The sequence below is a fragment of the Rhododendron vialii genome, chromosome 11a (assembly GCF_030253575.1).
Source record: "Rhododendron vialii isolate Sample 1 chromosome 11a, ASM3025357v1".
NCBI classification, from domain to species: Eukaryota; Viridiplantae; Streptophyta; class Magnoliopsida; order Ericales; family Ericaceae; genus Rhododendron; species Rhododendron vialii.
In genome coordinates this window covers 14,430,003-14,457,391 of record NC_080567.1, presented here as the reverse complement: position 1 = coordinate 14,457,391, position 27,389 = coordinate 14,430,003, and the positions used below count along the sequence as shown (strand labels likewise).

Genomic DNA, 27,389 nt, shown 5'->3' with positions numbered 1-27,389 from the left:
ATGAAATTGAGAGCATCGGAATCCCCCATTTGGAGAAATTTGACAATTTATGCACATGAAAAAATATATTGAAAAAGAACTTTAGTAGTAACATAGAAATTTAACAACTGTAAGGGCAAAATATTTATGATTGTCGATGACATGCGTCAAAACACATTCGTCCGTGTAATTGCGATTATTTATTTATCGAGTTGTAATTTATTTATTTTTATTTTTAAAGTGTGTTTAGAAAGTGGAAGGAAATCAATTAATAATGTGTAATCGAAAGGCTGAGTTTTTGGGTTGAAGAAAATCAAGGAAGATTGGCAATCAAGGGAATATGGCAATATTCCGTGAGATCCCATTTTCGGTATATGACAATATTCGGTGATATATGATTAAGCAACCCATTTTAAATACATGGCCGTCAAGATTATTTTTCTCTAACACGATATATGCAATTCACATCAGACTTAGAGAAATGAGGGTTTTTACTTTGGATCTTGGAGTAAAATGGGATCGATAGATCATTGAGTATACAAGACATCTTCAAGAGGTTTCAGTATCTTCTTCAACTTATTTGAGAAAAGCCCTAAGGAGGATTTCTAGGCAAGTTAAAGTCCTTCGGTGGATTTCTGGGAGGCAAACGGAAGGCTTGTGGATTCAAGATAGCAGCGGTCAAGCATTCAGAGAGGTGTACGTGGATTCGGCAAGAGCGTCTAGGTTTAGGTTTGTGGAGTTTAAACGTTTCGTAAGAGTTCTTGTAACCTTGTGTTTAGTAGTGTTTGATTCATTCCCGTGATTTTTTTCCCGTTTTGGATTTTCCACGTATATCTTGGTGTTCGTTATTTGTTTGCTTTTCGTTTATGAGATTGATTTTGTTTATCGCATGGTGAATCGTTGATTGAGATTAAAACATAGCACATCTTTAAACCTAGAGGATCTAGGATTTTCAATTGGTATCCGAGCGGGTCGCTCGTAATATTAGGGTTTATTCCTAGAGTGGATCCTATTTTTTTTCTAATTTGCTATTATGGAAAATCCTAATTTTCATAACTCTGCTGTTGCAAAACCTCCTATTTTAGATGGGTCTAATTATGCATATTGGAAAGCTAGGATGAAGGCTTATTTGAAGTCTCAAAATAATCGAGTCTGGCTCTCAGTTGTTAATGGTTATACCGAGCCTACCTCCACTGTGGATGGTAAAAATGTTCGAAAGCCTTATGAGTCATGGCCCAACGGTGATCATCAGAATGAAACATATTCTTCATGTTCTCTTAATGCTATTTTTGGTTGTGTTTCTTTGCCTGAATTTCAACGTATTTCCACTTGTGAAATTGCTAAGTATGCATGGGATATTTTAGCCATTACTCATGAGAGGAATAGTCTAGTGAGACAACAAAAGCTTCAGAGTATTATCACTGATTTTGAGATGATACGGATGAGTGACAATGAGACGTTTGATGATTTTTATGTGAGGCTGAGTGAAATTGTGAACTCAAGCTTTAACTTAGGTGAGCCTATTTCTCAAGAGAAAATAGTTAAGAAAATTATACGTTCTTTACCTGAGAGGTTTATTACTAAAGTTGAAGTCCTTGAATGTTTGCCTAATTTTTATTCCATGAAGGTTGAGGAAGTTGTTGGCCACCTCTTAACTTTTGAAACTAAATTGTCACAATACATACCTCAAAAAGAGAAGAACAAAAAAGTGGAAAAATCCTTGGCTTTTTCTAGTTTTAAAGATAGTTTCAAGGTCTCGGATAGTGATGACGATGAATTGGACCAAGAGAAAATGGTTTTGTTTGTTAAAAAAATTGGAAAGTTTTTTAAAAAGAATAAAACCTTTGGTCCTAGTTCAAAAGATAAGAATGGTAGGTTTTCCAAGGGTAAAGATAGGAAAGAGAGCAAATCATTGGGTCCCCAATGTTACGAGTGCATGGGGTTTGGTCATATTGCCCAAGATTGTGCTAACAAACAGAAAAATAAATTCTATAATGTCAGAACTTGGGATGATAGTGACTCTGATGAAGAAGAAAATTGTGGGGGAAATAGTAAAGTCGTGGCTTTGGGAGCTTCTGTGCATCCTCATGTGCGTAAGTTTAAATTAGAAGATGATAGTGTAATGGTGAGGATTTGATTAATAGTGAGAGTGAGGAGGAAGAGAGTTTGGAGAAAGCTTTCAATGAACTTTACATAGAAAGTCTGAGGTTGACTAAGACTAACATTAAGCTATCTAGTGAAGTGAAGAATAGTGATGAGTCCTATGTAAAACTCAAGCAAGAGCTTTTGGAAGCTCAAGTTCGGGTGAGTCAAGTTGAGAATAATAGGGATTCTATGGTTAATGAACTTGTGGAGATTAAAAGCATGAATGTTAAACTTGGTATTGATTTGTATGCTTCTTTTGAATCTAACAAATTACTTGAGTTAAAGGTAGCTAATTTGCAACAAGGCCAATGCTACTTTTAAAAGAATGACTGCAGGTTCAAAGAAATTAGAAGACATTCTTGGTGCTCAAAGACAAACAAGTGACAAGTCAAGCCTTGGCTTTCATGGAGCTTCATCATCTGAACAACTTGCAAGTAAAATAAATGAAGCAAATTCTAAAGAGGTAAATCCTAAACCTAATAGCATTAATCCTGCTAAGAAGCCTCTTCCTATTAGAAAAGCTAATGGTGCGAGATTTGTACCTACATGTCACTACTGTAGTGTAAAAGGTCATACTAGACCTAATTGTTTCCAACAGCATGGTTACTTTTTTCGTGCTAGTATCACTACTAATCTTGTCAACACTAGGAGTATGACACCTGAACCTATGCCTAGCAAAACAAGTAGTGCAACACAAATTAAGACCAGACTTATTTGAGTGTGGAAGTCAGACTTGAAATATCGAGTGAATATATCTACTGACCATTTAGATGACACTGGATCATTTGGAGGAGTAGACCTTATCTTTTAAAGGCTTGTTCTTAATTAATTGCATCCAAAGTCTAGGTTGATTTTCTTGTCTATCTTATACCTAGAGTTATGATTTTTTTTTATTGTGCTTCGTTTCTTATCGCACTTAGTTTATATTGGTGTTTTTTTTAATTGTTTCCTAGACTGTCGTTATTTTTTTTAGGAAAGCTGAAAAGTTTTTATTTTGATATATGATTGAAAAAGACAAAAACATTCACAAATACCAAAAAAAAAAACAACAATTTTTTTTTTTAAAAAAAAGGCAAAAATTTTCTTCACCCTGAGCATGGTGCACTTCTTGATGTCTTTGCTATATCTCATACTAGCGCATCTTATGGTTCGAACTTGTCATGCATGCCTTCTCAAGAGCTACTTTCATGAGAATTTCATCAAAAAATCATGTGTCTAGTAGTCATTGCATGTGTTTGTACACACCCATTGATAGCCTTGAGAAGTTGATCCTTATCTCTTTGGGTAAGTATTTGTCCTTGTGGTGGACACCCTATGTCATTCACCTTGGGTATTGACCTTTGACTTGCATACCCCATGTGAGGTCGATTGGTTTGGTTTGATGGTTTTAAAAAAAAAGAAAGAGAAAATATAAAAAATTGAGAGACCTGAGGAAAGGGCTACTTCTATGTGCACGTGTGAGCTACCATTGACTTGCACCTCGTGTAATTTTTTTTTTTGCGTCATGGATTTAAGCTACAGCCTTAGATTTGTGAAAGCCGCCCATGACGGTGCAAAAATATTGTGTGATTATTTGGTATATGGTTGGCATCTCTTGAGGGGGAGAATATCATGTTATATACTCACTTAACCCCGTTTTTTATATGATCATACTTCAGGCGGGTTAGAGTTGGTCTACCGCCCTTGTGGAGAATGATGTAAGTTGGTCCCTTCTTGGTTGATATGACCTCATAGGGATGAGGGCCCGTTCCAGAACCGAAATAAGAACTTATTTTTTGTCTAATAAGAAGCCTTGTTCCGGAAAATAAGAAGGTTGATACTTATTTTGGAAGAATTTATATAGGTACCGATCGGCCGGGGAGGGAAATCGTACCGACGGCTGCGCCGGGCCGTCTTCAGCCACCGGATGGCCGATCCGAGCCGTCCAAAAATTCTTACAAAAAAAACCGAGGGGGCCTACGTGGGAATCAACGGCATCCGAGGTGTGTAGGGTGTTTGATCCGAGCACCCCTTTTTCATGTGAAATCATATACACAACAAGGAGTGCTCAGATCAAGCACCCTACACACCTCGGATGCCGTTAATTCCCGCGTTAGCCCCCTTGGTTTTTTTTTTATAGAATTTTTGGACGGCTTGGATCGGCCGTCCGGTGGCCGGAGACGGTCCGGCGCGGCCATCGGTACGATTTCCCTCCGCCGGCGCCCATTCTCATAGCAATAGTCTTATTTTTTGTATAAGGCAACTTCACACTCAAAAATCATGTGTTTACGCAAATAATTTTCTTATCACTATGGATCTTGTTTGATAGATCTCATTAAGATCTTTAATACGGTGCAAAAAAAATTGAATTTTTTTTTTCATTTACATTATTTTTGAGTTTGAAAATGTGAAAGGAACTTTTTATTTGGGTTTTGTGGAATGACCCTTCTTATTTTTGAATGAGAAATTTCAAAATAAGTACTTATCTTTTAAGAAGGTTTTCGGAACGGAGCCTGAGTTGATTATATTGTTAAGGCTATCATTGCACACAATCACTATGACACTTGCATGATTTCATACCCATGGTAGTTCTTTGAAATTTTCGTAGGGTAGCTCCGTTGAAAGCAATCTTAACTTGGGGTACCATGCGATGTTTCTTTTATGTGTGATATATCTTGGTGATTGAGTGCTTCATGGTATATTCTTTTGTTTGTTTGCGATCCCTCTCTATAGGAGCATATCTTTGTTTGGTGAGTGGGCGTATCTTGGTTTCATCAATATATCTATGTTTCTGCCTAGTCTATATGCGTTTAATTGATTTCTCTGCGTGCCCTAGCATATGTTGTTCATTTATCCTTGCTCTTTCTTCGTCAATCCATGACAAAAAGGGGGAGTAGGATATTGTGGGATCTAACTGTGCGCTTGTTGAGAACATTGCAGGATGATCATTGTTTTTGTTGGGATTAGGTGTTAGAGGTGTTAGATTTTTTTTGATGTGTTTTGTCATGCATTGCCAAAGGGGGAGATTGTAAGGGCAAAATATTTATGATTGTCAATGGCATGCGTCAAAACACATTCGTCCGTGTAATTGCGATTATTTATTTATCGAGTTGTAATTTATTTATTTTTATTTTTAAAGTGTCTGTTTAGAAAGTGGAAGGAAATCAATTAATAATGTGTAATCGAGAGGCTGAGTTTTTGGGTTGAAGAAAATCAAGGAAGATTGGCAATCAAGGGAATATGGCAATATTCCGTGAGATCCCATTTTCGGTATATGGCAATATTCAGTGAGATTTGACTAAGAAACCTATTTTAAATACAAGGCCGTCAAGATTATTTTTCTCTAACACGATATATGCAATTCACATCAGACTTAGAGAAAGGAGGGTTTTTACTTTGGATATTGGAGTAAAATGGGATTGATGGATCATTGAGCATACAAGACATCTTCAAGAGGTTTCAGTATCTTCTTCAACTTATTTGAGAAAAGCCCCAAGGAGGATTATTTCTAGGCAAGTTAAAGTCCTTTGGTGGATTTCTGGGAGGCAAACGGAAGGCTTGTGGATTCAAGACAGCAGCGGTCAAGCATTCAGAGCGGTGTACGTGGATTCGGCAATCGTCTAGGTTTAGTTTGTGGAGTTCAAACTTATCGTAAGAGTTCTTGTAACCTCGTGTTTAGTAATGTTTGATTCCTTCCTGTAGTTTTTTTCCCATTTTGGGTTTTTCACGTATATCATGGTGTTCGTTATTTGTTTGCTTTGAGTTTGTGAGATTGATTTTGTTTATCACATGGTGAATCGTTGATTGAGATTAAAACATAGCAAATCTTTAAACGTAGAGGATCTAGGATTTTCAACAACAAACCTCCATCATTGGAAAGAAAACATAGTTGATCATTGTGTAAATTATTGACAAGAATCAGTGTAGTTCACCAACCTCGCTGGAAAACACATGGTTGCAAGAGCCCCTTAATGAAAAAAGTGCTAGCTGGATTCCAACCAGAAAAATACTTTGCACTTGGACAAGTCTTTGTACTTCCATATAGCAAGGAGAGAGAGAGAGAGAGAGAGAGAGAGAGAGAGAGAGAGAGAGAGAGAGAGAGAGAGAGAGAGAGGAGCAATCGACTTTCGTGAGAGAGAGAGAGAGAGAGAGAGAGAGAGAGAGAGAGAGAGAGAGAGAGAGAGAGAGAGAGAGAGAGAGAGAGAGAGAGGGCAATCGACTTTTGTGTGGAAGAAATCGAGATGGAGACTAAACCACACAATCTCAATCCCTTTGAATGAAGCGCTCTTTATTCCTGCAGTTTTTCGAGGTTATCAAGTTACTTTTAATCGCAGACTCCTCTACTTCGTAAATTCGCAAATTTCATTCGATTTGTCTTCTTTCTCATATAGGTTAAAGTGAATGTCGAAGTAATTAGTTTGGAAAGGAAAACTGCCATTAATTTGTTCCTAACCAAACGTATTTATTGAGAGAGAGAGAGAGAGAGAGAGAGAGAGAGAGAGAGAGAGAGAGAGAGACAGAGAGAGAGAGAGAGAGAGAGAGAGAGACAGAGAGAGAGAGAGAGAGAGAGAGAGAGAGAGAGAGAGAGAGAGAGAGAGAGTTTACCAGCGTTTGGTCTCGAATCTCTCGCTTGAGATTGGTGGAACTAACAAATGGTTCAAGTTTCAATGGGCTCGAGGGGAATGACGCTGGATTCGATGTGGTTAGGCATGGTCGTGTTTTATGAGCACTTATGGCCGATCTTGTCCACTACGACTTATGAATGAACGGGCTTCCAAATGAATTGACTTTTTTGTTTTGTTTTTTGAACAGCGAAATGAATCGACTCGTGCATGTTTTGATTGATAAGTAGATAAAGATGTAATTATAGGGCGGATCAAAAAAAAAAAAAAGATTATAGGAAGCCACATATGGCAGAGCTAGATAGGCCAACCCTAAGGGTTAGTCTGGTTGATTGGTAAGTTTATTTTTCATACAATTGATCAGGATTTGATTCTTGGAGTCAAGCCACAAATTCTCTATTTTCGGCATGAATGGTCTGTCTTTCACTATCGAAGAGAAGATTAGTCGAGGTGTGCGTAAATTGGTTAATGAACTCATTGGAGGATTTGTTTGGTTTCCCAGCTGACCTGCTAACTCTTCATCTAACCATGTAGTTGAAAAGATTAATTTCAAATTCTACAGTAGCTGGTAGACGTTTTCTTATAAACCATTTCACATTTTTCTCAAGTGGACGATGTGAGACCTTACAATGGTTCAACTTATAATAAATAGAAAAAGGACAAAGGGGCTGGAAGAGTTATGCCCCGTTCTATGAACAACTTTTTTCAATTTTTTCACTTTTTGGTTTTGTTTTTATTTGAATTTTTTTCGCATTTGTTTATTTTGTGCCAATTATTTTTGACTTTTTGAGACAAATTGGAAAAGCAAAAATAAATTACTTTACTTAAATATTTTGAACAATGACCACTTTTAAGTAAATTTTTTTCACTTTTTTTATTACTTTTTCTACTTAAAAGTGGTTATTGTTCAAAATATTTGGGTAAAAGTAAATTTTTATTTATTTTTTTGTCTTGTTGAGATGAAACAAAAGGTCCAAAAAATTTGGCACAAAATGAACAAACGCGAAAAAAATTTAAATAAGGACAAAACGACATTTTTTTTCAAAAAGTGTTAATGGAACATCATCTTAGCTTATGAAAATTAGACAACTTGATCTGCTATAATCTCTTCAATCCCTTCATTTATGTGCCATAAAACAAAAAGATTTAGTAGGAAAGTTGGAGAGTTTAGGAGATTTTTGGTGTAATGAATGAAGAGAGATATATAAAGAAATGAGAGTAATAATCAGGGAGAAAATTTATTGGGACCGAGCGCAAAGAGGGATTGAGTATTAGACTTCAAACTGAACACATTCTTCGATTCATTGAATGCTCTAGGGGTGTACAAGGTTCGGATTGGTTCGGTTCTCTAGAAAATCAGTAACCAGACCTTTTCAAACGGTTCTAGAAAATTGGGAACCAGAACTTAACCAATATATGCATGGAACCTAATGAGAACCAAATCGCAGGACTGGTCTAGTTTTGGTTCGGTTCCGATTCTATTCCAATAAACATCCAAACACTTATTCACAAAATATGAACTTATAAAATTAAAGAAATATGAAGACAATCTGCTGAAATAGGAAGTGAAGGAATAAAATAAAGGCTTTCTTAATAATGAAATTTCATCTCTAAATAAATTAAGTTTAGTAAGAAAAAGATTAACCTATAAAATTCAAATACATATTTAATTACATACACATATGTATATCTATATTTATCTTAATTAAGAATCAGTAATAGAACCAAAATTAATGGTTTTTATTTTTTTAGAACCTTAACCTGACTGTAATTTTGTTTTATAAAATTTAATTTTGATATAATAATGGAAGAAAAGAAAAAATAGGGAAAAAAATGGGAGGGAAATGGGACGCGGCTCCTGTCCAGTGAGGGTTTCCGTCCAATCCTGGCCGGTCTGTCTTGTTTCGACAAATGTCAAGTTTGTTCAATGATCGGATCCATCTATATTGTAGATCTCGTCGAGACACATGGTCTTGAAAAAAATCATGTCCATCCGATATCGTTCAATACACGGTTGGACCACATTTATTTTGGAGAAATGGATGAAAGGGGTTTCAATTCAGTGTGGGTATTTTTTTTTCCAAAATATATTGATTACAATTGCATATTAAACAATATTGGACCGACATGATTTTTGGCATGGTTATAGGTCTTGACGAGATCTATAATATGGACGGATCCAATCAATGAACGAACTCAAAATTTGCCGAAAAAAGGCCAACTGGCCGGGACTGGACGGGACCGTCACTGGATGGGAGCCGAACTCGGGAAATGGTAGTGCGTGGGACACGGTATAATTTTTTAATAGGACCTAGATATTTTTGAATTTTCCTTCTATCTTCTTCCTGTCCTCCCTTCTATAAAGTAGATGATCGGTCAGAAAGTTTCTCAATCCCTCTTCAGACTGTACAAACCCTGGCCGTGCTTACATCTCCTTCAAGAAAAATGGCACCCTTTCGAAATGCAGGACCAAAACAAACCCTTTCGTCATCATCTGGAGAAGAAGAAGAAGAAGAAGAAGACACATCATCATCAGAAGGAGAAGAAGCAGAGCTAGAAAAAAGTAAGATTTCCACTTCTGCACCCAAAAAACCCTCCGCTCAAAACCAACCAAACACATCTAAAACCCGCCCCTCACATCCCCAACCCTCGTCCTCATCCAACTCCGAACCCGATTCCCCGTCTCGTCCCGACCCGAAATCAAAACCCATTTCTAAGGCGGCTCCTACGAGGAAGGCTAGCGGCGCTGTGGAGGAAATGGCAAAGAAAAAACAGTTGTTTGGTGAAGATGATGAAATTACTATTTTGAAGGGGATGATTGGGTTCAAGTCGGAGAAAGAGGTCGAACCCGGGTCTGACATGAACGGGTTCCTCGAATTCGTGAAGGAATCGCTGCGATTCTCCGGCGCTACAAAGACGCAGCTGTACGAGAAGATGCGGAGGTTGAGGCAGAAGTACGAGAATAATGTGACGAGAGGGGAAAAAGTCGGCAAGGACCACCTAGTGTTTTCGAGAGCCCACGAGAAAATAGCCTTCGACTTGTCCAAACAGATATGGGGGAATATTGGAGGTAATGGTGTGGGAAGTGGAAAGGCAAAGGTTAATGCGAGTGTGAGGAAGAGTGGAAGTCGAACCGGCAGTGTGGGTTTGCGGAAGGGCGGAAAAAAGAGGAAGGTTGAGAGAATGGAAGTGGATGCGGAGGTTGAGGCGCGTGCGCGGGGGTTTTGGTCAGGTGGTTTTTGTGGAAGCGTTGGTGGGTTGAGTTTGGGAGAGAAGATTGTGAAGGTTGGGTTGGGGTTGATTAGTGATTCTAATAAGGTGGAGTTCGAGGGGAAGTGCAAGAAGTTGAGGGTGGAGGAGACGGAGCTTTACTCGAAGAAGTTGGGCTTGATTTGCGAGCAAATGGAAGCGGTGATAGAGGTGATGAAGTCACAAGGGGATTGAGGGTTTAGTCAGGTACATTCTGGATTTTTTTGTTGCTGATTACTAATGGTAAGACAAGGGTGTTAGGTTTGTTATTGTTTTTGTGTCTCTAGCATTTTGGCAATGAACTGGTTATGATGATTCTGTGGTAACTGGTCCTTTTTTGTGGTGTTCGTAAACAATGCGAAAGGCAAGGGTTTTAGGTTTGGTGGTTGTTTTTTGTTTCTGGAGCCGTTCTGGGAATTAACTGGTTAATGATTAATTTGTAGTATCTTTGTTTCTTTGCTAACAATATGCTCATATTCTCGGGGGTATACCCTCTTTGCGTTACAAATACCTTCCTTCAGCGCATTTGAAGTTTACTTCAATGGTTTATCTTCTTGACCTTGAAGACTGGAATTGTCTTGTATGCTTTCTAATTACCCTGTTGTTCTTTCTTTGCTCCTATCTTTGCAATATGCCCCTATTTACAGGGAGTATACCCTCTTTGCGTTACCAATACCTTCATTCAGCGCATTTGAAGTTTACTTCAATGGTTTATCTTCTTGACCTTGAAGACTGGAATTGTCATGTATGCTTTCCAATTACAAGGGAGTAGCTGATCCATTTCATCTCAGTATTCAAGCCATTTTGGTTTGTTAATATTTCTTTCATATGATTCCCTAGAGAAATCACATGGGTACTCTGTTCTCTCCCCTTTATAATACTACTACCTGTTGTATTTGCTCATGTGGCAAAGGCTAGGTTGTCATGATAAATTGATTGTTTGGTACCCTCAAATGGTTCTTTCACATTCAAATATAATTGAACCTTTTGTGTTCATGTGTGTTGTGCTTATCTAATTATGCTCAACCAAATCATGATTTTCAAAACCATTTTGCGGGCTATTGTCAATAATGGTGCATCTAGGTATGTGATCTCTCTTTGAACTTTTAGTTCAATACTTGTCCAGTTGAATGTCCACTATTGAGATATATTTGATGAATTGCGTTGCTTGATACTGTATACTTTATTCATTTGGTCTCTTTTTCTTTATTTTTCAATATCAGAGCAATTCATTCAGCAATTATAAAAACATGTAGTGCTATATAGCTGGGATAGTTCATTTTCAAGACATTTTTGTCACCTGGGACTGGGTACTTGGTTTGTTGTGAGGAGGCAATATTTCAAACTCATCTTAATTTGGTTGAGTAACCGTACGTTTACCCTTGAGCAAATGTTTACAGTGATGGCCCATATTTTGTAGTTTTTTTTTTATCAGAATTTTTTTTTCTTTGATCAGGCCCATGTTTTGTAGTTGCCTGTGATCACTTACCCCATTTAAAAGCTAGTACCTGTATCCGATTTAATAGATCAACCCGTTGATTGCTGGAGAAAGTGGGTTTGTTCTATGATTCAAATATTATTTATGTTTATTTTGATCTTTGAAAGACCCAGGATCATATGTTTCCCAATGATTTTGCAGCTGTCTTCTGTGAACAACTTTTGGTTCATAAGTTGTGTTACCTGTATCTGTGTTTTGATTTTGTCTTCATAAATTTTAGATGAATTTGGAATAAATTTAGCTGCAGTCAGGGTAGAGACTGATAAATGGTCATCGCCCCTTTGTTTTTGACAGAAACTTGGCTGTGGTTATACCACTGGTCTCAATGATTTTGGACAGCTAGGCATATCAGATGATAAAAGCTACATTACTGCTATCTGAACCTTATTGGCCTGTTCTCACTCTTTCATTTCCTTTTCCATTTTTGGAGTGATGGTTGTTCAGGGAAACATTGCTATTGAGATCTTTTGCAGTCTCTATTATGAAGTTTTCACTTATTTGTTTCCTTCATATTTTCTTTGCTTCAATGCTTGCCTGGTCTTTCTCCGTCGATTACATTCTGGAATCAGAACTGTCATTTGGGTTGTCGTCAACCCCAATGTGAGGGAAGCACTGTGGGTTCTCATCCATAATTTTTCCTACACGCCAAAAATTAGAAATCCAAATATCTGAATGATTCAACGGGCACAATGTTAAAAAAGCTAGCCCTTTATTGATGTTTGGAGCTTTAGTTTTGAGTGTTGGCTAGTCATAATAGCTAAGAAAGCCCTCTTATTTTGGTATTGTACGTGCTCTATGAGGGAACTGAGATTTGGATATAGGTTTTATCCACATCTAAATTGCACTGAAAGGGACACACGACACCGACAATCGGAATGCAAATTCCCAAAAAATGGAGGACACTACAAATTGAAATGTATACTTATGGAGTTTTATTTAGTACCAGATGATTAAATAAAAATGATGAAAATGCAAAAATTAGGTGGTAGTTATAGGAATATACATATATGCCTTCGTTGCATATTTCATTAGTTCATTCAAATTTGTCATTGCATCATTTGCAGAAGTTTTCTAGTAAACGTGTTTCATCATTCGCATGTTTCATTACAGTCTTTCAACCATCGTCTAACACAAAAATGAAAAGTTTTTTAAGCTTTAACTTGAGCCTTTTATCTCATTTGACACCCCTAAAGTGTTGCTTGAGTGTCTATTGAGTGTCTCGAGAGTGTCCGAGCATGTACCGAACGTGTTTTGATTCTTCCCAGATTGTCAATTTGCAAAAATTAAAAGAAAGTTAAGACTTAAGAAACTTCTAATTTGAGTGTCAACACGTGTTCGGAGAGTGTTGATGTCCGACATTGGTACGTGACCTCTGGCAACATGTCTTTGCTTCCTAGATCCTTATATTTTCTCTTTAGTATATGGGAGAGGTGTGTCGCCGGTAACACTAATGAAGAATTTGGTGGAAGAGAGCCTAAATTTGTGCAATAGTACGAGTTTTCTTGCTTCCAGCTCTCCTTATGAAATTGGTTGGTTATGGCACTTGATGAGGTACTTCAGTTCAGTGACTTTTGTACGATTTTCTTTCTGGTTTGGGTTGCAAGCATGGGGCAACTAAAGAGTTTTTACTTGCTACTACTCGAGGAATGGTGATAAAACATTTCATGTGCTTTAAGAAATCTGTGGTGCAACCATCGCTAGTTTTTCATATGGATGGATTTCCATGTGATTATCGGTGCTTCATGTACATTTCCTTGAAGCTTGTTAAAACACAGTTTATTCTGACTTGTTATGGTTATGAAGTGACACAAGAGTATCTGTTCTGTCTTGGTCGTACTTTTGTTGGTCTTGGGGGGGGATTTGGGGCTATGCAGTGCGCTAAAAGGCGGGATTAATTGCCGATTAATCGGAAATTTGGGCTGACCGATGAGATTAATGGCTAAAAGGTTGAATTAGGCGGCTAGAAGATTAATCGGACTTTGGCGGAGATTAATCGCCGCTTAATTGGTCGGCGTGTAGGCGGCGATAGGCGATTAATCGATTCATGGGCGATTAATCGGCTAATGGGCGATTAGGCAAGGTAAATATGAATTTTTAGAAAACGAAGGGGGTAACTGTTATACTCATACCAGGTTATTTAGGGCTTCGAATTACTGTGTTAGGGCTCTCATTCGTTCAGCCTCTCATCGATCTGGGTCTGGGGAGAAACCCAGTCATCGCCTACTGCCGACGCCAGTACATCGACGATCGCCTCCCATCATCGACACCGGTCATCGTCGACGCTAGTCATCGCCGACGCCTTTCATCACCATTCATCGCCACTGCGCCTCATTGTTGACTGTTGTAACTCTCGATCCCTCTCTCTTGATCCTCCTCTCTCTTTGTAATCTCTCTCTCTCTCTCTCTCTCTCTCTCTCTCTTTGTGTGTAATTTCTCTCTCTGTAATTTCTTGATCCCCCCTCTCTGTAGTGTGTAGTATTTTTTTTTACAAAATTTAACACTTGAGTCTGAGTAGCAGAGTAGTGTAGTATTGTAAATTTATGGTTTGGACCGTTTGGTGTAGGCCGTAGCCGTGTAGACCGGTAGACGTGTAGTAACTAGTAAGTATTGATGGTAGAGAAGATATATCACATCAACTAGAAAAACTGTGATTATTGATGGTAGGGAGGTTGTAGAATATTTAAAAAAAAAAAAACCCGACTAATTGCTAAAAGGCGATTAATGGCCGATTAATAGGTCTCGAAGCTTGAAGGTGGTCGGCCGCCCGCCTAGCGCCGAGCGCTTTTTAGAACATTGGGGCTATTGTTTGAGTTGTTGCAGAGAGGCCCACCTTATTGTAAGTTGTTTGTATTTATGGTGCATTTAAGCCCGAAACACTCATTTCGGCCTGATTTGTTTCGAGTTTTTCTTGCTTGGATTTGTATGATAGAGGACGCAAAGGTTAGTGATAGTGAGCGTATTAGGTGTTAGATAATTGTTTCCTCTGGCCCTTCAAAATCTTGTGTTGAATTTGTATGTCTCGGTTGATAGTTTAATTAACTTTGCCTGGAACCTTAGCTTCAACTGTTATTCTATTTGATTTTTTTCAAAGCATAATTCCAAAGGACAGAGTTCTCACATGCGTAGTAGAAGCGTTCTAATGGCAACAAAAACCAACTACGACAAATTATAGGTGCAGTGGCCATTCGTAAGTCTTTCTATGAAAAAAGCTTCCAGTGCAGTGAGATCACTAGGCTACATATTCATAGAGGGGGTATAATCAGGTATCAGTGTTCCTGTCTTGTGGTTTTTTCTTGTTAGTCTTTCTATGAAAAAAGCTTCCATTGTACTTCCATTGTCTTGTTATATCGTTATTAAAATTGTTCTCACCTGCTCTCTTCCTTGCCTTTTTTTTTTCTTACATTAGTTTGCGAAACGGAAAAAAGTTGGATCTCTAGCTTAGTGAGAATACTGTAATACTGTTATGATGCCTCATTTAATATTGCTAGCTAGAGAGTATTGATTATTGGCTAGAACTATTCTTTTCTTTCTGTATGTATCAGAAGATATTTCCAAGGTTTTAGATGCAAGCTAGTACAATTATTCAACTCTTGCATGTAAGTTAGGTGTCTAATTTTCTTTTCTTCAAGAATGATAGCTTCAAGTGTATGGGTTGTATCTTCGTTTCAACTACTATGTTCAACTTGTAGACCCACTCTTGTGCCTCTTGAATAATGTTGAATGATTTGTGTGACTGAATATTCCTCCTTAGTGCTGCCCCACAAGTCTATTTGTAGCAATTACTTGCTACCATTGATTTGCATTTTTTGTTGTTGCTTTGAGTTATGAACGGTTCAGATTACCATAATAAATGCCCACTAGAAAGAATTTAATCTCTTAACTTTTATGCATAAACTCACCACAGTTAAAATTTTCTACATTTTCCACTATTATTTATCCATTTGGGAAGCCTATCTACCATTTTGGCTATCATGTTGAGAACTTAAACAAATTCGACCGTTGGGTTGGTGAGTTTTATCTACCTGGTTTACTTTTCTTTCTGGGACCTTTGGGTTTTGTAGTATTGGATACACTGTAATATGTGAGGATTCGTTTAGAGCTTATGCGTAAAAATGGCTTTTTGATCATCAGTCAAGTAATTTTCATTGTGAAAGTCCGGAGGCAAAAGATTACATCATGATAGACAGTAATGAAACCAAAACTACTAAATCTAAAACTAAAGTACACCCACCGAAGAAGCAAAAAATACACCCACACACCATGTGTTGGTGTATTTTGAGTGCATCTATTTATTACATTGAGGGTAACCCTCTTTAACATTACAGACTTTAACATTACATTGAGGCGTATCAAATGTCTATTCCTAAAAAGTGATGCCCTCTTTAACATTACAGACTTTAGCACATGTATGGACCGGTCTTGCGACATTTCTCAGAACCTTAGTGACCGCCACATACTCAAATGACTCAACAACTTCAAAGATTTCTACCAAAACTGGTTTAACAAAAACATCAACATGATCAGAACATTGTAACCCTTGCACAAGAGCTAGGCAATCTGTGAGAATTTCCACTCGAATGAAATGAGCATCTCTAGCCCATCGCAATGCATCCAGCACTGCTAATGCTTCAACCATCACAGCAGAGGATGCAAAAACCTTCCTAGCCTGTTTTTTTTGTAGAACAAAAGAAGCACCTGAAAGCGGACACCACGCAGCTGCTCCCCTCCAAGTGCGTAAGCACTAAGCACCATCAACCAAAAACTTCGGAACACCCTCCAACCGGACTTCCCCCACGTTGCTGCAGAATCACACGGTTTGGACACCCCTGCCAGTGCCTCCCTTCCCTGGCTCTACCATCCCCTTTTTTGCCTTTCCCATGAAAGCCACAAAGAAGCTTCAGCAGAGAATACGCCATACGAAGCCCCTCCTCAAAAACTCCCTCTATCCCATTAAACACCCTCTTATTCCGTACTCGCCACATCGCCCATAACAGAGAGATAGCCCTCCCAAACTGCCCATTTTATCAGGCGCTCCCTTAAGCCACCCCAGCAACCAATCTTTGAACGGCGCCGGGGATCCTACTAAAAAGTCCAACCTAAGCAACCAATCTTTGAAACATGACAGAGATTAGGGATTTTATACTTCTTTATTTACACAATTCGGATCCATATTATCCACATTTTGAGAAAGATAGATTGCTAGACGATTTTGGAGTAACAAGTTTAAAACATTTATTTGTACCGATTTTGGTTGAACATCTCGCTGACGGCGTAATTGATATTCCAGATTAGTTGATCTAGTAGGCCAGCTACCAAGTTATTAAAAAATTAAAGCCATCAAGACCATCGATTCTTTCCGCTATTTCTTCCTCCTCCATTTCAATAAAAGTTGGGGAGAAATAATTGTGAATTCAAACTTTTTGATATTTTAGTGTCTTCGGATGACCTAATGGCGTTTTCATTTGAACCATTGATGTTTTTGGAAACTAACTTAGGTAAGTGCTTTAAAAACATATGCATAAAACGAATATATTTCAGTTAGTTCCTTCATGCCTATTCATTGATTTTCGTTATTTATTTTCGAGTCCAATAGACTTCTACTACTGCAGAATCTACTAATCGCATTTAAGGATAGAATAACTTTGAAAGAGTTAAGGTAGAATATAGGGATGAGCAGTGGCATTTTGAAATTAGAAATTGAAATTCTTTTGTTTTCCGCTTTTTGAAATACAGGGATGAGTAGGTAGAATTGGGAATTGAACTTCTTGTTTTCCTCTTTTTCAAATCCCAACTATCCACTCGAGCTAAGAAATAAATCTTCCAACAAACTAGTACAATAAATCAAATCAGAAAATTCTCAAAAGAGGAGTCAAAAGGAAAGAGGGTGAGAAACAAAATCAACCTTCCAAAGCGTAACCCATAAACTCTTTTGTACCACTGGAACTGGTGTTCCAACATTTTGTCACAAAAGGGTGGCTAAGAAGCTCAGTCACTGTCCCTCTCTTCCTCCAATCCCTTTCCAAACACCTCCACACAAAACTCTGAAACTCAGGCGATGCCGTCTCCAGCATATCCATCCTCTCTCCAAAGCAGATCGCGCACATTACCGTCGCCCAGTCCGGCTTTTGCCCGGGACTAATCAGCAGAAAATGACCCATGTGGCATTGCAGCACCACCAATCCAAGCGACCAATATCTCCCACAAACTCATCGGAGAATTTGCCATCCCACCTCTCTGGATCAAATCTTTCTGGACTCATATACGCACATGTCCCCATACAATTGGCTTGATGAGACGCTGTTACATTGAGCTTCCTCGACACTCCACTCACCCCAAAATCCGCAATTTTTATCTCTCCTTTGTTGTTAATTAACAAGTTTGATGGTTTTATATCTCTGTGCACTATTTGCAGGGAATACAGATAGTGCAATCCTTCTAACACATGTCTTGCTATGCCGGAGATTGCCGGCTCAGGCAGTCTCCGATGCATAAGCAAGACGTCGTGCAGAGATCCTGCTTCCATATGCTCCATGATGAAGCAGAGACCACAACCATCACTATCAGGATCACCTTCACTAGTGAAAACACCATGGCACTTCACTATGAGCGGTGAGTCTATTTGTTTGAGGATCTCAGCCTCCTGTGCGGCCTGATGCCGAATCACCACTGCCGTTTTGTCAAATCGAAGGACTTTCAAGGCGTAAATGGAGGCAGTGCGGCGGTGGCGGACTTTGTAGACTACACCGCCGTTGCCGTGGCCGAGGACCGCCAGTTTCTCGAGCTCAAGTAAGCTATTGATGCCTGGGGATTCAGTAGATGACGGCGATGGTTGGGGACTCTGGCGGAACATTTCCGCCGGCGGGGCTGGAGAGGGCAGTGATAGGCTTAGTGCTCGTTGGTGTGTCCTCTCTCTAACCAGTGCCATTTTTCACTCTGATCACTCTCTCACAATTGAAATGTACTTAACAGTCAGTCGATGGGCTATTTTATACACATACGTTGAATGTGGTACATGCATATGTACGACTATTAACAATTTAACATCCCGCAGTTTAAGGGCAGGCGAGGTGCAGGGGTTCGATTTGACGAGACCTTGACCGCGGTATAGACTAGGGATCTCCCTCTGCTGCTGGACCTGCAACAAGTCACAATGGCTAGGGTAGCCCAGTGACCCTCCGACGATCAAGTTAAATCTCAGGGGAGAATGTAGATCTAGGGTTAGCGAAGAATGACATACCTCTCAAAGATGAGTATCCCTTTGTATTTATAGACCTAGGTTTACTTGGTCTCCAAGCTAACGGGTGGAGGGTACGCTCGGGTAATAGCCTCGAGTGACGTCATACGTGACGGAAAAGGCAAAGCGGTTACGGAGCACATGGCCATATCTGATTCCAATGATTACATTTACCACGTAACCTTCATGGACCCCATCCGGCACAACTATCTTCCTTAGGTGTCCTCGGGAACTCCGGTACGGATATGACATGACCTCGGTTATGTCATAACCAAGGTTATGTTACCGACCGGCAAACCAGGGTTATGTCACCGATCGGAAAACAGAATAGCACATTGGGGTCCACTTCCTTTAACTTGCTGGCTAGACCCTTTCGAGACCTCGGTTCCCGATGTTTAGGCATAGTTACCGAGCTCATAACCGAAGCCACCACAATAGCCCCTTAACTTACTAGAGCGTCAATTCTCTGCTTTGGGGAGTTAACCCTTTTCGTGAACCGTCATGCTTGATCATCTAATACATAGATTACCGAAGAGAGGAACAACATCGGTAATTACCGGAGTGCTAGCCCCAGCGCTAGGAGCCACGTGTCGATCATCGCCGAGGACATTGACGTCATGAGCTGCCTCGGCACGTGCCGTATCAGTTGATTGGTACGGGCCGTCCTTTCGGGGACATGTGTTGAGGATCCTGTGGCTCGGTGATTCGGCGCTCTGACCTCGGTGTAGAACCTTCGCTTTTGTCCGTCAGATGGAGCCACGTGTCAGCAATCCAACGGCTCGGTGCACGACGCTTCGTTTCCCGCGTGCCCCCCTTAAATCGTCCAAATATAAAAGAGGGAGAGAGAGGGAGGTCGGGCAACTTCTCTCCGCTTTGAAGACAAACCGCCGCGCCATTGCTTTTTGCTTTTCGATCGAGATTTCGAGCGTTTTGGCAGTGGATCTTCACACGAATCTTAGGTATGATGTTCCTCTTGCACCAATTTTCGTGTTTTGAACATTTTCTTCAAGTTTTTCGTCGATTTTGGCATGCATTTGGGCTGAACCACCGCTCGCCGTTGTCTGGTTCATGGCGGCGCTGGACTCCTTCGGCGCTGTTCGTACTTTTCCCGAGGCCTGTATTCTTCCCGAGGCCTATATTCTTCCCGAGGCCTTTATTCACCTGAGACCATAGGAATAATTACAAACCCTGGGACTTTTCCAGAGGAGGAGTTTTCCGACGAAGGCCGAGGTCTTAGAGACTTCGAGGAGCAACGACCATTCTGTCCCCAGCATTAGATCCTCTTGCTTTTTCCTTAGGCATATAGCTAACGGGTTTCTGCAAATTTTCTTTTTTGTTAGGTAGGGGCGAATGGTCATCGAGCTCTCCTCGGACAGTTCCAGTAGTTCAGGTTCTTCTCCCGTTGAAATTCCCGAGGATATCCACTAATCACTTCGGATCCGAGCGTTTTTCCGAACTCCGATTGACCATATTGAACCGTTTGATCCCTTTAGAGCTCCTCGTGAGGTAACGACATTTGATCCCCGAGGAATGGAAGCTCCTAGTACCTTAAACCAAGGACCAGGGCTGTTCGCGGATGCCCCCGAGGAGGTCCGGGGATGCAGAAGACCAATGAGGTCGTGTCCTTATAGAAATCAATATTTCGACGGCTCTTTGGCTCCTTACACCGAATTCAAGAGAGTTTACAGCATTCCCCCGGATGTTGAGGTCCGGCTACTACCGAATAACGACCCCAAGGATCTCCCTTATCGATAGGGGAGGTTGATCTTCCCCTTGATGGCAATCACCGAGGGGGGCATTAGATTCCCCCTTCACCAGTTTGTTCGACTGGTGCTCCGAACCCTTTCCCTCACCTCCTCTCAGCTCACGGTGAATTCTTATCGGATTATCACCAGCATTATAGAGCTGAGGAGGCAATACAACCTTACCTTTGGACTCGAAGAGCTCTTCGGCCTATACTTGTTAGGGGTCAACCGAGAGAGCGATCGTCACTACCTCTCCTGAGGACTGGATATAATACGTTCCTTATCGACCACCTCCCCGATTCTGAAGAATGGGCGAATATTTACGTCTCGGTCACCGGGAACTTTATGTTTGGGCTCGGGGAGAGCGTGGATACCACTACCACGGTTCAGTTCAAGGTCAGAGCTCTTGGTCGGTAGAATTTCTTCCTCAGTACGCATATCGTATATCTTTCCAGACTTGCATGTAATGACTCTTTTCTCTTGATGTTTTCTTGCAGCTAAGGGCGCTGTTACGGGGCTTCGGGAGATAGCTATCCGGGCACGGATAACAGCCGCCTACGTTATTCCTATCACGAACTGATACGCCCTTAAGCTACTCGGATATTCCCCTACTTATACTAGCTACTTGAAGAAGAGGCTGAGGTAGCAGGGGGTTCCTCGAGCAGGTCGGGGACGAGGCAGAGGGAGAGGTAGAGGGGAGGAAAGGAGCAGCGGAGGGGTCGGTACCCCGGAGACAGAGGGGAGTAACTCAGGTCCTCGGCGCATAATTCGAGAAGAGATCAATCGGGAGACACCTGAGAGAACCGGGCTCAATGAGGAGATGAGTGGTCGCGGAAGGGAGGTTCTTAACTTACGGCGCCAAAGGCCACGGGGCCGAGGCACCGGTGCTGTGATCGGCTCGCCAAGAGCCGGCACTTCCAGGGTAGTCCCTGTTTCTTCGCAAGAGCCTCCGAAGAAGAGGGCTCGGACCGAGGAAGTGGGCTACGACCGATGAAGGGATAGGGAGACGATCCTGATCGAGGAGGGAGAAGTCCGAGGAGACGGAGGAGATGAAGCAGCCGGGGGGGGGGGGGGGGAACCAATGTGGAAGCTAGGGTTCCAGCAAGAGAGGTCCCTTGGGCTCCCGAGGTCTGATATTATGCGGGGTGCCTGATTCATCAAGCCGACAGTGCTTCCACTAATATCGGGATGGCGTTCGGGCTGCTTCGGTCTTGCATTCTTCTAAAGGATGCTCGAGCTATCAAAGGCTGCACCGAGGACCTGACAGGGGAAATAGCACAGGCGCTTCTGAATGTAAGTTGCTTTTCTTCAACCCCTTTCCGATTGAATATTGGTTTTGATCGACATCTTCTATTTTGTGTTGGCAGTCCGGTGCTCAGGCATTGGTTGTAAATGACAGATGCGAGGCACATGAGCATGAGATAGAAGAGCTGAAATAGGCTTTTGGGCAGAAGGAGGATGACCTGAAGATTGCTCGGGAAACTTGCGATCTTTACGTCGCGGATTTCCAGAGGTGTGACAAGGAGAGGGTGCTTGCCGAGGGTGGAGCTGCAAAAGCCGAAGAGGATGCAACTACTCTGAGGGTCACCCGAGCTCGTGAGGTTGAAGGTGCGAGGAATAAGGGTTATGATGAAGGTTGGGACGCGACCGGAGTAGAATACAAAAAGCATGTTTGGGAGATTGAGGCTGAGCTTCACAGAGATCGTTTCCTGGACGGACTACGCTTTGGCCACGAGACCTTGTTAAGCAAACTTGATCTTCTTGAAGACTCAGAACTCCGAGCCGTGCCCCAACCTCCTCTTGAAGAGCTCGTGCTACTCGAGGAATAGGATGAAATGGTGCCGAACCCGAAGGAGTTGCAAGCACCCAAGAATCAGGTTGATCCCAATGCCCCCGCTCTTGTTGATGCATAGAGGAACTCCACTCCTTTTGTAAACACCTCAATCTGGGCCTCAAGGGTTCTTTGAATGTTCCGATGATGAAATAAAGGAAACGATACCTTCAAGAGCTTGGATAAAGGACTTCCTCTGCCCAAAAGCCCAACCAAAAGCCCAAAAAACCCCTGGACTAGACCTAGAATACTGAACGGAACACCTCTACATCGCACGACATAATAGAATTCATTACGCCGCACGAGGTCATGAGGATAACCGCACGGCGTTTTAAGTAAAGTTTCGGCTGGCTTAGAAAGCTGTCGGCCATGCTCACCTGAGCCACAGCTACAAAATGGCTTAGCTGAAAAAGGGCACTTCTATGCCGCCTAAAAAAACACCTCCCCCATTTGAATTCAAAATCCTTGGCTCTTGCCTATAAATACACCCCTCCACTCAAGTGAAAGGGGCCCCTAACTTTCTTTCTCTCTCATGATGCTTTTACACTCATTCCTTACTCCCAAGTCTTGAGAAGGTGCTCCAAAAACATTCTCAAGGCCTCTCTTTTCTCAAAATGCTCCATCTTCTCCTTCACCATCAAAGTTAGTCTTTTACTCACTTTGAGATCTCATCCACTAAAACAGCCAACAACCACACATACCCGCACCCATCCTATCTCATCCGATCTCATCCCTGTTCATCCATCAACATCCGCCTTTGTCCAAGTTCAAGATCAAAGGTAAAAAAAAAACAAGTTTCCTTGGGTTAGGCTCAGTCCTGACCCTGAGGGAACTTTTCTGTATTTAGGCTCACCCCCCTTTTGGTTAAATACTGACTCAAAATCTATTTTTGAAAACAAAAATAGTCACTGTGTAGAATATACCACGCTGTGCGGCATTTTGGTACGTCGCACGGTGTAGTATGTTAAAATGCACGGTCTTTTATTGGTCTCTGTTAGACTGTCTGGATCATGTCTATTCTTCATCAAGCTTGCTTGTATTGCTGAAACATTGTCATCAGTAGCTTCAGAATAAGACTATATCTACAAGCCATGTTTTATTTCTTGAATAAGGTCTATTTGCTTTCTCAAATGATCCAAATACATCAAAACTTGTTCCCAATTCATGGCTTGAAGAAAGAGGTACCGTTCTGAAACAAAGTAATGGCTGGGTACTTTCTGATATCTTTAAAGAGTCATGCATGAGATATCGATAGTATTGAGCGTTGTTATAAGCACTGATGAAAGTCTGATAGCAGCACAAGTAGACCGCATGGCATATCATAAGGCCGTGCGCGGTCTTATGATAGGCCGTGCGCGGTCTTATGATAGGCCGTGTCGTGTGGTTCTGATCCAGATGGCCTATTGGTCATCCATTCCATTCTGTATCATACCATTTGCTCACCATTTCTATACAGGCAGCACCACATACACGTCAATGTGATATATTTCTCATGTCCCTTCCCCTTTTGCTTGTTTGTTAAAGAGTTCTATTTTCCAAAAGATTATGAAAGATTCCCCTTTGAAAATGTTTACTAGAGACCGTTTTCATCGGACGAGTGGGGTGCTTTTCAACAAAACCTTCCCCATTCGTAATGTGGCTCCCGAACCCAAAGTCTCGACGTTTTTCGCTAGACCAAAAGCCTTTTTCAAACGAGTTCTCGATTTCTCGGATCATCCATCTCGAAAATTCGGGTGGCGACTCTTCAAGTGTGCGCTGGGCGGGGAACCCACACCTCTCTTCTCTGAAAAATACTTTGAAGTTTTGTGATTTGCCATTTGACTGGACGGCTCCGGACATTTGGAGTTTGCCGTTCCAGAGTTTGTAAATATTTCTTGTTGTGATAGGTGCCGAACATTTGGCCGAAGCCTGATCGTTTGTAATGGTTTTAAGTAGGATTTGAGCTTGTGATCCACTGTGATTTTTGTGAATGAATGCTTTCTTTTCCTGAATGTTACGTTTATCTTTGAAATGCTTGTATGAATTTATGGTTGCTGCTCGAGTGTTGTTCCCCCTGCTTTGGTGAGACTTGTGGAGTTGTGAAACAAGTTTAACTGAAGCATGAGCCGAAGCATTCGCCAAACATAAAAAGATGTTAATTCAGAGAAAGATGGTTTGTTGGTACCTCTTGCTTTGGTCGGACCTGCTGTGTATACAGGCAGGGAGGGAACCGAAGCATAGGGGTTGATTTTCGAAGCCCCAGCCTTTGGGAGGGTCGGAAGGGGCCGAGTGATCTAATCCGAAGCAAGTATTTAGTAATTTTTGAATTTTCATGCCCCTACTTCTAGTTAGGGTGATTCGGCTATTTGTTTAAGAAATTAGATGAGTGATGTGTAAACTCATGAGTCGGTGGGGCTGCTAGGGGATTTGGGCTGGGGTCCTGAAGGTGAGATGGCGTAGGCCAAGACTTCGGGACGCAGCGAAACCGAGCAGCGAATGACTATAGGTGGGTCGATATAAGGGGCTCGGGAAAAAACCGAGTATCCTTAAAGCGAACGACCGTAAGTCCAAATGACCACAAAGGTCGGGGAGACTTTGAGGGAGTTTTGCCCGATGGGATTACCCAGGAGAAGACATAACCCCTGAAGTCGAAATAAAACGGTCCGGTCGATAACGAACCGAATGGAAAAAGTAAATAACAGAAACAGAAAGAACAAGCATTGGCAAGAAAAGACAATTCTCATTGACACTTGTTTGGTACTGTCATTACATAAGTAGGTTGTCCCCAAAACAAAATTATTTAGATAAAAACCGATAGAAGGGAGAGTGATGGATCTTCGGAACCGAAGGGCTGCTAGCCATAAAACTTCTTCAGGTTGTTTGCATTCCAGGTTTTAGCAATAGGAGAACCGTCTAGCTTCTCCAACTTGTAATTTCCTTAGCCGAGGTGCTTAAGAACTCGGTAGGGGCCCTCCCAGTTGGGCATTAGGTTTCTTTTCTTGGATTTCTCCACCACCTTTTTCCAGACAAGGTCGTCTGGTTTCAACGACCTAAGACGGACACTTCGATTGTAGCCCTTTGCAACCTTCTGTTGGTACGACGCGAGCTTGATCTTTGCGTTTTCACGTTCCTCCTCGGCCAAGTTGAGATCCGAAGCGATGCTGTCGTTGTTCACTGACTCGTCGAAATTTTCAGTACGCATTATTGGAAGCCCAACTTGGAGGGGAATGACTGCCTCCATTCCAAATGCCAAGGAGAAGGGAGTGCGACCGGTGGATCGTCGAGGTGTAGTACGGTAGCCCCACGTACCCTAGGTAGCTCCTTGGCCCATTTGCCTCGGCATGACTCGAGTCAGCGCTTGAGTTCGGATGAAATTGTCTTGTTTGCATCCTCGGCTTGTCCGTTACCCTGGGGGTAAGTCGAAGTGGATGTGTCCCATTTGATGCCGTATCTAATAGGGATCGGTATTTCTGACCGATAAACTGTCATCCGTTGTCCGTGATGATGGCGAAGGGGACACCGAATCGTGAAATGATATTTAGCCAAACCAAACAAATGATGTCTGTTTCTTCAATAGTTACCAAGGGCTCGGCTTCGACTCATTTTGAGAAATAATCGATGGCGGTTAAAAGGAACTTGAATCCTCCCGGAGCAACGGGGAGTTTACAGATGATATCCATGCCCCATTGAGAGAAAGGCCAAGGGCTGGTGAGAGGGCTAAGGTCCCGAGCTGGCTGGTGGATGATAGGGGCGAACATTTGGCATTTCCTACAACGCTTGACAAATTCTTCAGAATCCTTCTTCATTATTGGCCACCAATAGCCCTAGGAGATGGCTCGGTGAACAAGGGACCGTCCACCAGAGTGACACCGCTATCGTCGGCGTAGAGCTCTTCGATGATGCCCGGTACTTGGTGGGGGTGTGCAACCAATAGATACGGACTGGTAAACGATCTTCAGTAAAGCTTGCCGTTTGGATTGAGGCAAAAAAGAGCTGTAGGGGATGAGAACAATTGATGCTTCGGATCAATTGGATTGCAACGGCTTATTCGTGCCTTTTCACCGGAACCCTAATTCGTCGTCGGAACCCTAATCTGCAAAATAGACAGGGGGTGAGTGCACCTTTGCCTCTCGTGGCAAAGGCCCTCCGATGGCAAAGTTAGTATCACGTACTAACGAAAAAACCCTAATTATCAGTAGGAAATATCGATTAATGCAAAGTATTGCGTACCTTTTGCCTTTAGAAGTGGACACTACTGTAGAGGGGATCTGCACGGTCATCATCTTCTCCTCGAGAAGTGGACACTACTGTAGAGGCTAGTGACGTTCATAGAGACAAACGTCCTAGGGTAGATGACCAAACTGATATTGCTTCTCAAGCAGATACTGAAACTCTTCACCTTACTTCACCAATTGCCCAAATCCTTCCACAGACGTGGACTCCTCCATTTACTAGGGGAGACCATCCCGTTCACGTTGGGGACAGTGCTGGTTCATCCGAAACATCAGTTGCCCTAGCTCAAGGGTTGCTGCTCCCAGTTGACATGCAAAAAGAATCCGGATCTGCACCTGACCGGCTTGTTTCCACTGGACTTGTCAGTGGTATCAAGGTAGTGTGACTTGATCTTTCCTTCTAGTTACATATAAGTTCTTATGTATATTTCGTATACTATATATCATGTATTGCTACACCCGTTACTTACTGTTCGGTGTTTTGCCAGTTCATTCAAAAGATGGTTACTTTGGGCCAGAAGTACCAAGAAGCTGAGACCGAAAGGATCAGACTGCTGAACGACAACACGCGGCTACTTCGGACAGTTTCACGTTTAAAAAGAGAGAGAGATAAAGCCAAATCTGATTTTGATGGAGCTAAGGGCAAACTCGAGATTGCCGAGGAGAGCCTAAATCAAGCTTTGTCGAAGATTGATAGCACCAAAAAAGCCGCTTATGAAGAAGGGTACCAGACGGGTTTTGATGCTACAACTGCTAGCTATGTCGAACAGATGCCTGCTATTCAAGACCAGATCTGGGCTGCTTGCTGGGAGACATGTTTAACAAAAGTTGGCGTTGCAGATGACTCCCCTCTCTGGATTGAGAATGAATTGCCAAGCAGCCGGGCTGCAGCTCCC

General features: G+C 41.7%; 3 protein-coding genes and 1 pseudogene across 4 annotated transcripts in view; 1 reads left to right on the top strand and 3 right to left on the bottom strand.

The window, feature by feature from the left end:
- The window catches only part of LOC131307727 (uncharacterized), a 62,255-nt gene extending 55,490 nt beyond the window's left edge, over positions 1-6,765 (bottom strand). Inside the window, exons 1-2 of the mRNA XM_058334381.1 lie at positions 6,709-6,765; positions 6,361-6,397 (exon numbers count right to left, since the gene is read on the bottom strand). The gene's annotated coding sequence lies outside the window, so the exon portion shown is untranslated. The remainder of the gene's footprint in view (positions 1-6,360; positions 6,398-6,708) is intronic.
- The window catches only part of LOC131307725 (uncharacterized), a 74,929-nt gene that overhangs the window by 6,822 nt on the left and 40,718 nt on the right, over positions 1-27,389 (bottom strand). The window lies entirely within an intron of this gene.
- Positions 9,081-10,477, top strand: LOC131307724 (STOREKEEPER protein-like). Its single transcript, XM_058334375.1, has one exon. The coding sequence runs from the start codon at positions 9,171-9,173 to the stop codon at positions 10,167-10,169; it is 999 nt and encodes a 332-aa protein (XP_058190358.1). The 5' UTR covers positions 9,081-9,170; the 3' UTR covers positions 10,170-10,477.
- On the bottom strand, positions 17,278-18,534 carry LOC131307721 (mitogen-activated protein kinase kinase 10-like; annotated as a pseudogene).